The sequence below is a fragment of the Rhinolophus sinicus genome, chromosome 10, assembly GCF_057876585.1.
Source record: "Rhinolophus sinicus isolate RSI-liver-muscle chromosome 10, RSI-T2T, whole genome shotgun sequence".
NCBI classification, from domain to species: domain Eukaryota; kingdom Metazoa; phylum Chordata; class Mammalia; order Chiroptera; family Rhinolophidae; genus Rhinolophus; species Rhinolophus sinicus.
Genome location: NC_142510.1, coordinates 14,543,104 through 14,555,584, shown reverse-complemented (window position 1 = coordinate 14,555,584; position 12,481 = coordinate 14,543,104). Strand labels below are relative to the sequence as shown.

Genomic DNA, 12,481 nt, shown 5'->3' with positions numbered 1-12,481 from the left:
CGAGGTCCGAGCTCTTGGCTCGGCATTGGGTAACCCGGCCGGAAGGGGTGGTCGTATAGCCCGGAAGGGGCGGGGCTTTCCGGAGGCGGCAAATTGTTTGAGAAGCAGCTACAGCCTTCATGCTGCCTGCTGGCTGCTCGCGCCGGTAAGGCCCTAGTGGCGGAGGGGGCGGGGGCAGGAGCGAGCGCGTCCGGAGGGACGCTGGCCCGGCTGCTGAGCCCCCGATGCGTCCCTCCCAGGCTTGTGGCCGAGCTGCAGGACGCCCTGGACGACTGCGCCGAGCGGCAGCGGCAGCTGGAGCAGAGCATGCGCGTCTTCCGGCGGCTGCTGCGGGCCTGGTACGCGGACCCCAGGACCACCCGGCTAGACCTCCCTCGGGCCCTCAGAACCCCTGTCAGAGCTCCCAGGCCTGGAGGCCGGGCCCAGCGCCCACTTCCGAGTTGCCGGTTTTCGGTGCTCCCCCTTTCCCTGCAGGCTGTGAGACTAGGGAATGTGCTCCGAGGCCAGGCGGCCCGGTGGGGTCTGGTGGGCCTGGGCCCTGCCTCCTGGCTGTACCAAGGCTGTCCTGTGTCTTCGCAGGGAACCAGCTGAAACTCCAGCTCCGGAGCCAACCCCAGGGCCAGAAACTAATGAAGAGGCCTCTCCAGGTAAACCTCAGCCACCTACCTCCAGGTGCTGCCCCTGGCGTGTCTTCTGGCAGGCAGTGGTGAGGAACCCCTCCTGGGGCACAGTGGAGAAAGACCACTACATGTCTCGACTTTCACAGTTTGCACACCCAGCCCCCAAGACCTCAGGGAGCTGGAGCTTCTGACCCAGGCACTGGAGAAAGCTGTACGGGTGCGAAAAGGCATCTCTAAGGCTGGAGGAAAAGACAAGGCTGCGTCCATTGCCACTTCTGCTAACACAGCCTCTGCCCCATCCTCGGCCTCAGAAGAAACAAAATCCTCCAGGGGTGTCTGCAAAACCACGGTGCCTGCCAAGGGCCTCCCTAAGCGCAGGCTTCGGTCAGTGGAAGAACAGACCTGGGTGCGGAGAGGAGCCCCAGCCTCCAAGCCTGGACCAGGCCTCAGGGACCAACAAATAGCTCCATTGGCGGCTCCTCAGGCCCCAAAAGCTTTCACACTCAAGGAGAACGGGTAGGTTTCCCTAACCCTCACTTGAGGAACCCCTGTCTACCTGATCAGACCCTGGCCAATAGCTGGGGTCTGGGGTTTGTGGTGACAGGGAGGGCAGGGCATTGAGCTGGATGTGGGTTCCTGGGTGCCACTCCATGAGACCCATGCCCTGGAGCTGGCAGAATGAAACAGCTGCCTGTGAAGGTGCCGGATTTGACAGTTAGAACCTGTCCCACTCTCCTCTCTGGCTGTCCAGTGCCCTATTTTCTTATCCATCCAGCCTAGGGGCTCCAAACGGGCTCTATTCGTAATATTCTCTCTTCTCTCTGCCAGGGCAGACCTGGACCGGGCTGGCTGCTCTGGAAGCTCTGTTGGGGGGGGGTGGGGGAGTGAACCTCACTCCTGATTGGCCTCTGAGCAGGGAGCGGGGTCTGCAGCCCTGGGATGAGGTGAGGCTGCTCTGAGCACTGGCTTCCCTGACAGGACCCAGCTGCGGCTGCCCATGGCATTCAGGAAGGCGGTTTCCCAGAACTCCCGGTAAGGCTGAGTGTTTTGGCTGGGTGGGGGCAGAAGGGAGTCCAGGGGAGTGTAGAAAGCAGGGACGCCAAGGCTTCCCACCAGCTCAGGCCTATGTTGGTAAGACTTTTCCAGCAGGTTCTGCTTTCTTTGCTGGATGGAGAAACTACATTAAGAGAGTCTGCAAAGCTCTGCAATAGTCACCTTAGACTCAGTGGGTTTTGAGGCCACCAGCTCAGCTTACAACCTGCAAGACTTTGAGCAAGGCACTTGGTGTCTTTAAGTCCCAATTGACACATTGGGCCTTCCATGTGGAGGTGACGGTAATAATATGAGCTTAGTAGAGATATTTACACTGCCTGGTACAGAGCCAGCACCCAGAGCTCTTACCAGTTATCACAGTGACCAGTCACTGCCTGTCCCTCTCCCCTTCTTCCTCAAATTCTTTCCTAATATTCCCCACAGTGAGTCAGCTCTATGGATAGTGTCCTCTCAGTTCCCCGAGGCCTCCCAAGGCCCCTCCTGGCACTCAGCAGCACCAGACACTCCAGGCTGGGGCCCCTACCCTGGCCCTTGCCTATTTCCCAAGGTCCAGCCCAGTTGGCTGGAATAATGGTCCCTCTCTGGTTCCTGGGGTGCCCATGTGTGCATCCTAGCCTGTGGGCCCAGCTCCGCTCTGCACAGACCAGTGACTCTGCGGATGCCTCTACAGCCTGCAAAACCCAATTCCTCCAGAAAATGCAGGCAACTGTATCCTTGCTGAGCTTGCTGGAGTGGGGAATGTGGTATCTGGCTCTAAACCTGGTGAGATTGGGGAGCAACTCCTGGAAGGCCCAGAACCACTCCCAGACTCCATCCTTGGGGAAGGAGAGGGGCCTGACCACAGCGGAGTTTCCCTGACCCGTGTCCAGTCAGGCAGGCCCGGCTCTGGGCTCAGTGCTGCGGAGGTGGAGGCAGAGGTAGGGAGCCTGTGGAACGCCTGCTCACGGCTGAGACAGCGAATGGAGGAAGAGCTCGCAGCAGGTAATGGGCCCTGATACAGGTCTCAGATTGGGGGGGACTGCAGGACTGGCATGGACCCAGCCTGCCCTCCCTGCCTATTATAGACGTCACGGACTGGAGGCAGGAGTACCGCTGCCTGCTCACCCTGGAGGGGCTGGAGGCCATTGTGGGGCAGTGTCTCCACAGGCTGCAGGAGCTTCGGGCAGGTGAGATCCTCCCCCAACCCCAGCTGTCCTGAACTCTCGTGGGGGGGTCAAGGTCCTCTACCCACAGGGCAGCGTTGAGATTTGAACAACAACCCAGGAGCAGAGGCAGGCACGCCCTTCCACCACATCACCACACTGTGTTCTGAGTTCTCCCCATTTGTGCTGTGTGACAGCTCAGTTGGGACAGCTCCCCCACCCCATTCCCTTTCCAGGCATACAGAGCCCCACCACTCTAAGTGGTTTGCTTATTAATCCGTTCATTGAAAAGGTGGCCTGTGAGAATCAGAGCGGTACTGGCAGGTGACTCTCCTGGCCTTGCAAGAGATGGTTGTTTGTGGACAGTAGGGCTTCATCCAGGAGGCAAAGGGAGACTTTGCACCACCTTAGAGGGAGAGTGGGGACGAGGTGCCTAGCTGCCACCCCATGAGGCCATATCCCCCTGTCCTCTCAGTGGTGGTGGAACAGCAGCTGGAGCTGTGGCCTGAGAAGAGACTCCCTAGGACCTCATTGTCCTGTGGAGGAGGAGCAGACCCCATCTGGAGCCCCCAACTGCTTCTCTACTCCAGCACCCAGGAGCTGCAGACCCTGGCAGCCCTCAGGCTTCGAGTGGCCATGCTGGACCAGCAGATCCACCTGGAAAAGGTATTTCCAGAGTAAGGGGTGGGGAATAGATCACTGGGTGCCAGGGAAGTGTGGGCTGTGGGGAAGACTCAAGGTCCGGAGCCTCGTGAAGTCTCAAGAGCCTGTCTGTGCTACTCCCCAGAGGACCCCCCAGGAGGATGGGAGCCTCTGAGCCTGGCACATGCCAGCACTGGCCAGGCCCAGGGACAGCAGGAGAGAGCTGGGGGATTTGGGAGGACAGGCTGCAGCATGGTGCCTCCAAGCCTGCCTTAGAATTGCCCCCCACCCTGGGCCCACCTGTGGGGGCCCTGGGCTAACTGCCTGGGACAAGGCCCCCCTTCAATGTCCCTCCAGGTCCTGATGGCCGAACTCCTCCCCCTGGTGAGCACGCAGGAGCCACTGGGGTTGTGCCGGGCTGTGCACAGCCTGCTCTGCGAGGGAGGGGAGCGCTTCCTCACCATCCTGCGGGATGAACCTGCTGACAGCTGAGCCCTTCCTGCGGCCAGCCCCACTCCCTCCCAGACCTCAGGATCCTGGAGAGGGCAAGCTGGTTCTGATCCCGACTGTTGGGGAGAGCACCCCTTCTCTGGTCAAAGTTAAGTGACCAGGGATGGAGGGGATTTTCACAGGTTTGGTGGGACTGGGCCAAGATGCCCGTGGCACCCTGGGAAGCCCGGTTTCCCAGGTGGGGCAGGGACAGCCCCCTGGCTCTTTCTGAGGAACGAGGGCCCTTCTCACAGCTGCTAAACCTGGTCAGGGTTTGGCTTGGCCTTCCACAGGCTTGGGGAGACCAGAGGCTTGTGAGGGGCCTTTTCTTAGCTGTTTGCTCTTTCTTCAGACTTAAAAGCCACTGTGTGACATTAAAACTACTTTAGAAAGTATATGCATTTAAATCATACCAACGTGGGACTTGGTGCGTGTTTGTTTTGTTTTGTGTTTTTGCCTACCGAGCATCCCCGCCCGGTGCCTAGATCTGTACTGGGCTCATTGGAAGACACAAAAGCCTCAGGCCTGTATCAGAATACGCTGGCACTGTGTGCCCACCTCTTCCTCGGCCATTGCTGTGGCTGGTGTGGGCCCCCCAGCAGAGAACGCCCTTTATCCATCACCCCTCACCTGCACCACTGTCTTTTCTAGGGCTCCTACCTGCACTGTTGAAGGAGTCAGTGCTTTAGAAGGCAGAAAAGTATGGATGTCAAGGTCACGGCCTCTGGGTTTACACCAGTCACAGCTTTGGGTTTACACTGACTTATTTGCTGCTATGGGACTTCCAGCAAAATTCTTAAGGGCTCTGAACCTCAATTGCCAGTGTTGACCCCAGTGTTATACTGGGGGTAGTGGTTATTATTAGCCTTGGGGCTAGGGTCAAGATGAATACGATTAGAGATGCTTCACAGCACTGGGCCCTGGTGAGGCCTGGGAGGCTGTGGCATTCTTTAAATGAACTTTCACTGAGCACCTACCAAGCACAATGCCCAGAGCTGGGCACTGACCCTTAGTGTGGGCAGTAACTACAAGATGGAATAACACCAGGCTCTGCCCCGAGGGACCTAGGCCCAGGAGGCAGGTAACTCCTGGAGGCCAGGTTTTCTGAGAGCCAGATGAAGTGTCTCAGGTATGAGGGATGAACTGGGTGATGTAGAAACAGCCTCAGGGTGGCTCCAGGTCCCCTGCAGGAGGCCCTACCTGTAAAGGGCCCATAGTCCAGCAGGCTAGAAACCTTGGACATGGAATCATGGGTCCTGAGGGCTGCTGGGGACCAGATGGCAAAGTAGAAAAGGAAGAACCAAGGACCTCATTGCAGTGAGGGGCCTTCAGGGAGTGGAACAGCTTTGTCCATTGTCCAGAACAGGAAATGCAGAGAGGGGGAGCCTGAAGGACAGCCCCCCCAACCCCCACTCCTAGCTACTCCATTGCTGTCTCCAGAGCTTCTTACTGCCCAGGTGCTTAGATCTTGAGGAACCCTTAATCCTTAGGGTGAATCCCACCACCATCCTGTTACTGGCCACCCCAAATTTCCATAGCAGGTGGTCACCAGAATTATTTCATCTACTGATTCACTTGGTTTATTGTGCATATTCCCTACTGGACCTTTGCCTCACAAGGGCAAGCGTGCTGTCCACCTAGATCTCTAGTCAGGCCCAGATGGGCGCCCAAAGACCCACCTACCCTGGGCTAGTCCTCGGCACCGGTGGTGTCCCACGGACCGTTGGGGCCTGGGCCTTCTTGGGCAGGGATAGCATGAGGGAGGTCTGGGTAGCCCCCAACACGAGGCGCTCAGCGCAGGAAAGGGAGACCCCCTTCACATTAGCGCCTGCCCACCCCATTCCACGGCCAACTCCTCCCTTCCCGCCGTCTGGGTAGCTTCACCACACCCCCGGCCAATCTGCTCTGACATGACGCACAAGAGTGGGCGGGTTGCGTGTTCTGCACCGGGAGTCCCTGCCCGCGGCGCCCCCCGAGCCAGGCGCGGTGCACGCGTTGCTCTTGATCCCCGGCCGCGCGAGAGGCTTGTAGCCACGCTGCGTCAGGCCCTTCCGCGCTGTGGCTTTGTTGGTTGGCGCCACCGCCCAGGCCATCAACTTCTGGCTGCGCAGACGGCGCCTGGACCTGGCGCAGGGCGCATAGCTGGGCCGCCTTCGGCGCGGGCCTCCGGCTCCTTGCTGCCGCTTTCCTGTGCTGCTCCGCACCGTAGCGACGGTGGCAGAGGACCGGGCGTGGGGTTCGGTGGGAGCCGGGACCGCCCTGAGCCCGCGCGGGAGGCCACCTCCCCAGCGAGGTCGCAGTAAGCCGGGCTCCTCCTTCCTGCGGACCTCGCCCAGGCCAGGCGGGCTCAGTGCACGCAGATTGCGGAAGCCCCCCTCCCCAAACCGTTCTTTTCCGAACCTTTGGGAGGCCCGGGCGGAGGAGGGGTCGACGAGACTGTCCCCTCCTCCGATAGGCTCTCCCCGTCGTGCACCCCTCTTCCGCCCAATGTTGCCTTTCAGCGTTTCGCTTGGCTCAGAGCTGGAGCGGGCCTGGCTGAGCGCGGGGCAGGCGGGCGTCTGCGCGCGGCACGGGGGCCCTGCTGGGTGTGCAGGGCTCCAGCGAGCCGTGGACTCTGCGTGGCCACCCTCCTCGGAGCGAGGAGCAGCGTGCTGTGCCCCCGTTCCGCATCCGTCTGTGTTCCCCATTGGGTTGGAAGCTCCTCGAGGCATAATAGGAGCTCAATAAATAAATGTGCAATAGGCGAACAAGGGGTGGCTTGCGGGGACAGTAGGTCCTGGGCTAGCGGGGAGTGTTTCATCAGTCAGCCTTTTAAGGGAAAGACCCCAGCCTCCTGAGGCCTCCGACGGTCAGGACCCCTCAGTCTCTTCCCCAGATAAGGACCACGCATGCTTCCAAGCCAGCAGCTATAGACAGGAGTGGGGGGGGGTAGAGAAAGGGGGGACAGTGCAGCGGCCTAAGCAGTTATAGAAGGGGGCAGGGAGGCGGAGCCTCTTCTAAGGTGCCAGGAGGGGGCAGGGCCAGCCAAGAGGTGGGAGGTGTGAGAGGCCGCAGTCAGGGGCTGGGGACAGGTGGCCAAGCCCCCTAGGAGCAATGTGCCTGGGCTGGGGCTACGGGGAAGGCCTCCCCCGCACTCCCATCATGCCATCTGCCAGGGCTGCCCTGGGGGACAGAAGAGAATGTGTGTAGAAGGCAATTCCAGGGAAGAGGCAGGCTGCCTGCAGCCTCCTCCCTGGGGAGCTGGTGGTGCAAGGGGCCCAAGGCTGACCCCCATGAACGCCGGCAGCAGGGTGAGCCCCTGGGGGCCTCCTTCCACCCACACCGGAAGCCACCAGATGTTCTGCAGACCCTAGCCCCCACTTACAAAGAGGCTGGGCTGCAGACAAAGCCTCCAAGCTGACAAGGAGGGGAGAGGCTGCTCCCCCTGCTCCTTCCCTACTGGCAGGAGTCCTGAAGTCCAGACAACCAGGGTTTCCTTGGAGGCTTCTCTCAGACCCTGTGGAAAACCTCGTGTTGGGCCTGGGCATTGTTCCACACTGGCCAGCTGGTCACCTCCTTATTTCTAATGGTCCCAGAAGGATCTATGGCAGCATCCATTCTCCCACCAGGGTTCTTCCCATCCCAGGTAGTATTTGAGGGGCGGTGACCAGAAAGGCCTTGAAGAGGTTGATTGGGAAGGTGCTGTTTCTGAACTTGACGCATCCCAGAGCAGAGTCTGTGCCCTGCCCGCATCCTCATTCATGCACCATGCACAGCTGTTTGTCGTAAGGGGCACTTTCTCTTTATTGGGAAGTTGAGGGACTGGCTGTGGGGCACCCGCTCTGTGAGGGAGGAGGGACCCACGGCCTTCCTGCTGCTGCCAGAGGTGGCCCTCCTGGCTCAGGCCTCCCTAAATGTCCCAGCACCTCATCAGTGCCTCCCCCCACCCCCATGTATTTGTGCCAGTCAGGCCTAGGAAAGGGCCTGACCAGAGGATGTGTCACTCCAAGTCACCCCTCACCCTGTCTTCCTGCTTCTCCCCCAAGGTCAAGCCTTCCTGCTCCCTCTTCTCCTTCGGTTTCCCCTGGGAGGTTCCAGTTCCTGCCCCTCCTCTCCTAAACAGCACAAGGATTCGGCTTCTTTTCTCTGCACCTTCCCAACCACCCTCTTCAAGGCCGTTCTGGTCACTATGCTCTCCTTGTGGATCCTTGCAGCATCTCAGGCCCAGCAGAGGGTGGCAGCTCCACTTACACGGACATACATACACACATGGCACTCTTCACCAGCTGCAGGGCCGGGTTTGGAGTCAGCCTTCTAGCTGAAACTCCAGGCCTCAGAGCTGTCCCAGGTGTTCCCCTGTGCCCTGCCCCCACTGCATGGGTCCAACCCTTCCTGGGATGCTTCCCTCCCCACTCTGTGAAGAGCCTCAAGGTGGTTGGGAAGGGGTCTTTCTGTCCAGAGTGATTCCTGGCCCCCTTGGCTCAGGCCACTTTCAGCTGCAGCCGCCCCATTCCCAGCTAGTATCTAGGCTATCCAGCTGGGCTTCTGCCTCAATTTCCCTGCTCCAACATGCTGGTGTGTGGGTCAGGCTCAGGGGTTCTGACACTGAACCATCTGTCACCAGGCCATCCCCATGGATCAAACCCCACTCCCTACTTCTCCACAGGTGACCAAGCCCCGGAACCCCAAGGGGCCCTGCCACCTAGTGTACTGTATTCACCCCCACACACACATGCACATACACACTCACAGCTTCTGCTTCCTCCCTGCCAGCTCCGAGGGCTGAGCCTATCATGGTATTGCAGCTAGACACTCAGAGACCCTGGGACAAGCATTTGGGGATGCCAGGCTCATCCCTTAGGTGAGCTCAGGCCAGTCCCAGAGGTGCAGTCCTTCCTGAACATAAGGCAGAAGGGACTCAAGTCTGCTCATCAATCCCCACCCCCACCCCCACAATTTTCCAAGGTTGAATAACAGGCACGTGACCAAAGAGGAAACTGAGGCTCAGGCAGGTTAAGGAATCTGAACCACATAGGTGGAAATTGGAGCAGCTTGGATTCAAAATCAGACCTGGTCCCAATCCTGGGTTCTTTCTACTAGAGCAGACGGCTGCCTTGGGGACACCCTACAACCACCAACACAGTTTTGTCTCCCCTTCCCTGTATAAGCCCTGTACAGACATCTGGAGGCATCTGGGCCCCAGCTTTCAGACCCCTGGCTCGCCTCCCTGATGGGCCTGAAGGAGGAGGACGCCAGACCCCCGCCCAGAACGTGGCACAGCCCCAGGAGCAGTCAAGGCCTGGCTGCGGGCCGGGGACCCTGCTGGGTGGTCTCCCACGGGCTGCGTGGCTGAGCCGCCCCCTCCAGACCCCTCCCGCCACGCATTCCTGGATCCCCGGCCCCTCCCCCGGCTCCCGGGCCTCCCAGCCCCTTCCCTCGCTGGCCCAGCCAGTGTCTGAATCTGCTTCTGATTCCGGCTGGGCGGACGAGGCCCCCTCCCCTCCCCTGCCTCCTTCCCAGCCCCAGCAGCCCCGCCCCCGGCTGGGCCCAGGCTTGCGCCTGCTGCGCCCCCCACCCCCTCCTGGCACAGCTCGCCCGCCCTCGCTGCAGCCGAGAGGAGGCGGCGACCCGGGCGCCCCTGGCCCCGCCCGCCCTCGGTCCTTCCCGGGAGGCCGGGAGACCTGCTCCACCCGGCCCTCGGTGGGTGAGTGCGAGCGGCGGGCGGCGGGTGGAGCCTCCGCGGGCGGAGGCGCCGGGAGCGGGGACGACGCCTGTCATCGCTCCAGGCCCAGCGGGAGGACGCGCCAATATCCCCGCTGCTGCGCTTGGCCCGGGGCGTGCCTGCGGCTGCTCCCACCTCTGGGCCCCGGCTGGGGCCGCCTGGGGGCTGTGGTTGCTCGGCATTGCGGGCCGGCCGGCAGAGCCTCGGACCCGGGCTTTCTCCCAGTGAGGGCAGCGGCGTGGGGCCCTGGTCGGCTGGCTGACCCACAGCGGCTCCGGCCATGCCCTGCTGGCCCTGGGGGCTGCTGCTGACCGCTGGCACGCTCTCGGCCGCGCTGAGCCCCCGGCCGCCAGCGCCCGCCGACCCCTGCCATGACGAGGGGGGCGCGCCCCGCGGCTGTGTGCCCGGCTTGGTGAACGCGGCCTTGGGCCGCGAAGTGCTGGCGTCCAGCACGTGCGGACGGCCGCCCACGCGGGCCTGTGACGCCTCGGACCCGCGGCGGGCACACCCAGCGGCCCTCCTGACCTCTGCAGGGGGCACTGCAAACCCTGTGTGCTGGCATTCGGACTGGCTGACGCAGGTGCCCCACAACGTGACCCTCACAGTACCCCTGGGCAAGGCTTTTGAGCTGGTGTTCGTGAGCTTGCGCTTCTGCTCCACGCCTCCCACCTCCGTGGCCCTGCTCAAGTCGCAGGATCACGGCCGCAGCTGGGCCCCACTGGGCTTCTTCTCCTCCCACTGTGGCCTGGACTATGGCCGCCAGCCTGCCCCTGCGGATGGCCCAGCTGGCCCAGGGCCTGAAGCCCTGTGCTTCCCTGAGCCCCAGGCCCAGCCTGATGGTGGCGGCCTTCTGGCCTTCAGTGTGCAGGACAGCAGCCCGCCTGGCCTAGATCTGGACAGCAGCCCGGTGCTCCAAGACTGGGTGACCGCCACAGACATTCGAGTAGTGCTCACGAGGCCTGCCATGCTGGGGGACACCAGGGACACTCCAGCCATGGTCCCTTACTCTTACTCAGCCACTGAGCTTCAGGTGGGCGGGCGCTGCAAGTGCAATGGGCATTCCTCGCGGTGCTTGCTGGACACCCAGGGCCACCTGATCTGCGACTGCCGGCATGGCACCGAGGGCCCTGACTGTGGCCGCTGCAAGCCCTTCTACTGCGACAGGCCATGGCAGCGGGCCACGGCCCGGGAAGCCCACGCCTGCCTTGGTGAGGTCTTGGAGGGTGGCCTGGGGATCTTGGACCCAGCCAGCCTGCTCCTGACCCATCCCTTCCTGCAGCTTGCTCCTGCAATGGCCATGCCCGGCGCTGTCGCTTCAACATGGAGCTGTACCGACTGTCGGGTCGCCGCAGTGGCGGTGTCTGCCTCAACTGCCGGCACAATACTGCAGGCCGCCACTGCCACTACTGCCGGGAGGGCTTCTATCGAGACCCAGGTCGTGCACCAAGTGACCGCCGCGCTTGCAGGGGTGAGCGTGCCACCAGTCCCCTGAACACCCTCACACTCTGGTTTCCCATATCTCCATATGGGTTTCTTACCATCCCACCTTTGTCTTCAGCCTGTGACTGTCACCCTGTTGGCGCTGCCGGCAAAACCTGCAACCAGACCACAGGCCAGTGTCCCTGCAAGGATGGAGTCACCGGTCTCACCTGCAATCGCTGTGCCCCTGGCTTCCAGCAGAGCCGCTCTCCGGTGGCACCCTGCGTTAGTGAGTGACCCTGGCCTGCTTAGGCCACCCCAGCTCCTTGCTGCTCCCCTACCTGTCCCTAAGCCCTGCAGATCCCCATGTACCCCTCAAATGCAGGCCATTCTCCCACCTTCTCTCCAGAGACCCCTGTCCCTGGACCCACTGAGGACAGCAGCCCTGTGGAGCCCCAGGGTAAGTGGACACAAATCAGGGTCCCAGAATGGCATGTCCGTGGGAGGCAGGGAGCTATGGATTTAAGGAGGGAAGGAGGTGGGTATCTATGCCAGCTTCCCCCCTACCCTTCCCCATCTCCCAGATTGCGACTTGCACTGCAAACCCGCCCGTGGCAGCTACCGCATCAGCCTGAAGAAGTTTTGCAGGAAGGACTATGGTAGGCAGCCCTCAGGCCTCCTGCCCCCAATCTTTTCACCTTGCACTTCCCACTTTCCCTTAGGATACCCTGACCCTTGTTGGGCCCCAAGCCCATCCCACATCTCTCAGGTCCACCACTGCCGCTGGCCCCGCCCCGTCAGCCCCTGGTGGCCTGTGTCCCCCTCTGCGGTGAGTGTTCTCTCTGTGCCCCGTCCTCGGGTCCAGTGCGTGTCCCCTGTGTCCCTCTTCTGTCCTCCCTCCCGGCCACGAACGCCCAGTCTTCCTCCGCGCGGCCCGCCCCCTCCCAGCCTGACCCCGCCCCATCTCGTCTTCCCCGCAGCGGTGCAGGTGGCGGTGGGCGCGCGCGGCGAGGCGCGTGGCTCGTGGACGCGCTTCCCGGTGGCCGTGCTCGCCGTGTTCCGGAGCGGCGAGGAGCGTGCGCGGCGCGGGAGCAGCGCGCTGTGGGTGCCCGCGCGAGATGCGGCCTGCGGCTGCCCACGCCTATTGCCCGGGCGCAGATACCTGCTGCTGGGGGGCGGGCCAGGGACCGCGGTCGCGGATCCAGGGGGCCGAGGGCCCGGGCTCAGCGCCGCCCGCGGGAGCCTCGTGCTGCCCTGGCGCGACGCGTGGACGCGACGCCTTCGGAGGTTGCAGCGGCGCGAGCGACGGGGGCGCTGCGGGGCGGCCTGAGCTCGCGGGGCGGCCTGAGCTCGCGGGCCGGGCTGGGGTCGGGCGGGGCGCTGCTCACACATCAAGGCGTGTGTTCAACCAGTGC

General features: G+C 62.3%; 2 protein-coding genes across 4 annotated transcripts; both read left to right on the top strand.

Moving 5' to 3' along the window:
* Positions 1–29: 29 nt before the first annotated feature.
* On the top strand, positions 30–4,374 carry TEDC2 (tubulin epsilon and delta complex 2). The gene is made up of 10 exons (XM_019713058.3): positions 30–145; positions 240–338; positions 580–647; positions 767–1,136; positions 1,599–1,652; positions 2,288–2,381; positions 2,543–2,654; positions 2,738–2,839; positions 3,291–3,481; positions 3,815–4,374. Exons 1-10 carry the CDS (start codon positions 120–122, stop codon positions 3,947–3,949), a joined length of 1,251 nt encoding a protein of 416 aa, XP_019568617.3. The 5' UTR covers positions 30–119; the 3' UTR covers positions 3,950–4,374.
* A 3,718-nt stretch (positions 4,375–8,092) lies between these two features.
* On the top strand, positions 8,093–12,475 carry NTN3 (netrin 3). 3 transcript variants are annotated; one of them, XR_016022615.1, is made up of 6 exons: positions 8,093–11,115; positions 11,206–11,355; positions 11,476–11,526; positions 11,651–11,725; positions 11,817–11,895; positions 12,047–12,078. XR_016022615.1 is itself a non-coding variant. In XM_074322538.2 (6 exons), the coding sequence occupies exons 1-6, from the start codon at positions 9,928–9,930 to the stop codon at positions 12,394–12,396; spliced, it is 1,743 nt and encodes a 580-aa protein (XP_074178639.2). In that variant the 5' UTR covers positions 8,093–9,927; the 3' UTR covers positions 12,397–12,475. The 3 variants fall into 3 exon arrangements, 2 of the variants coding, with proteins under 2 accessions (XP_074178639.2, XP_088657454.1); XM_074322538.2 differs by lacking the exon at positions 11,817–11,895 and having other exon boundaries at positions 8,093–10,855; positions 10,927–11,115; positions 12,047–12,475; XM_088801328.1 differs by having other exon boundaries at positions 8,093–10,855; positions 10,927–11,115; positions 11,817–12,189.
* The last annotated feature ends 6 nt before the right edge of the window (positions 12,476–12,481 follow it).

Bases quoted from the DNA above. Each gene is read 5' to 3' on its own strand.
- TEDC2 (XM_019713058.3), top strand. From the start codon at position 120: ATGCTGCCTGCTGGCTGCTCGCGCCG. The intron at 339-579 runs GTACGCGGACCC...GTGTCTTCGCAG, and splicing joins CGGCGGCTGCTGCGGGCCTG to GGAACCAGCTGAAACTCCAG. The intron at 648-766 runs GTAAACCTCAGC...CGACTTTCACAG, and splicing joins TAATGAAGAGGCCTCTCCAG to TTTGCACACCCAGCCCCCAA.
- NTN3 (XM_074322538.2), top strand. From the start codon at position 9,928: ATGCCCTGCTGGCCCTGGGGGCTGCTGCTGACCGCTGGCACGCTCTCG. The intron at 11,527-11,650 runs GTAAGTGGACAC...CCCATCTCCCAG, and splicing joins CAGCCCTGTGGAGCCCCAGG to ATTGCGACTTGCACTGCAAA. The intron at 11,726-12,046 runs GTAGGCAGCCCT...TCTTCCCCGCAG, and splicing joins GTTTTGCAGGAAGGACTATG to CGGTGCAGGTGGCGGTGGGC.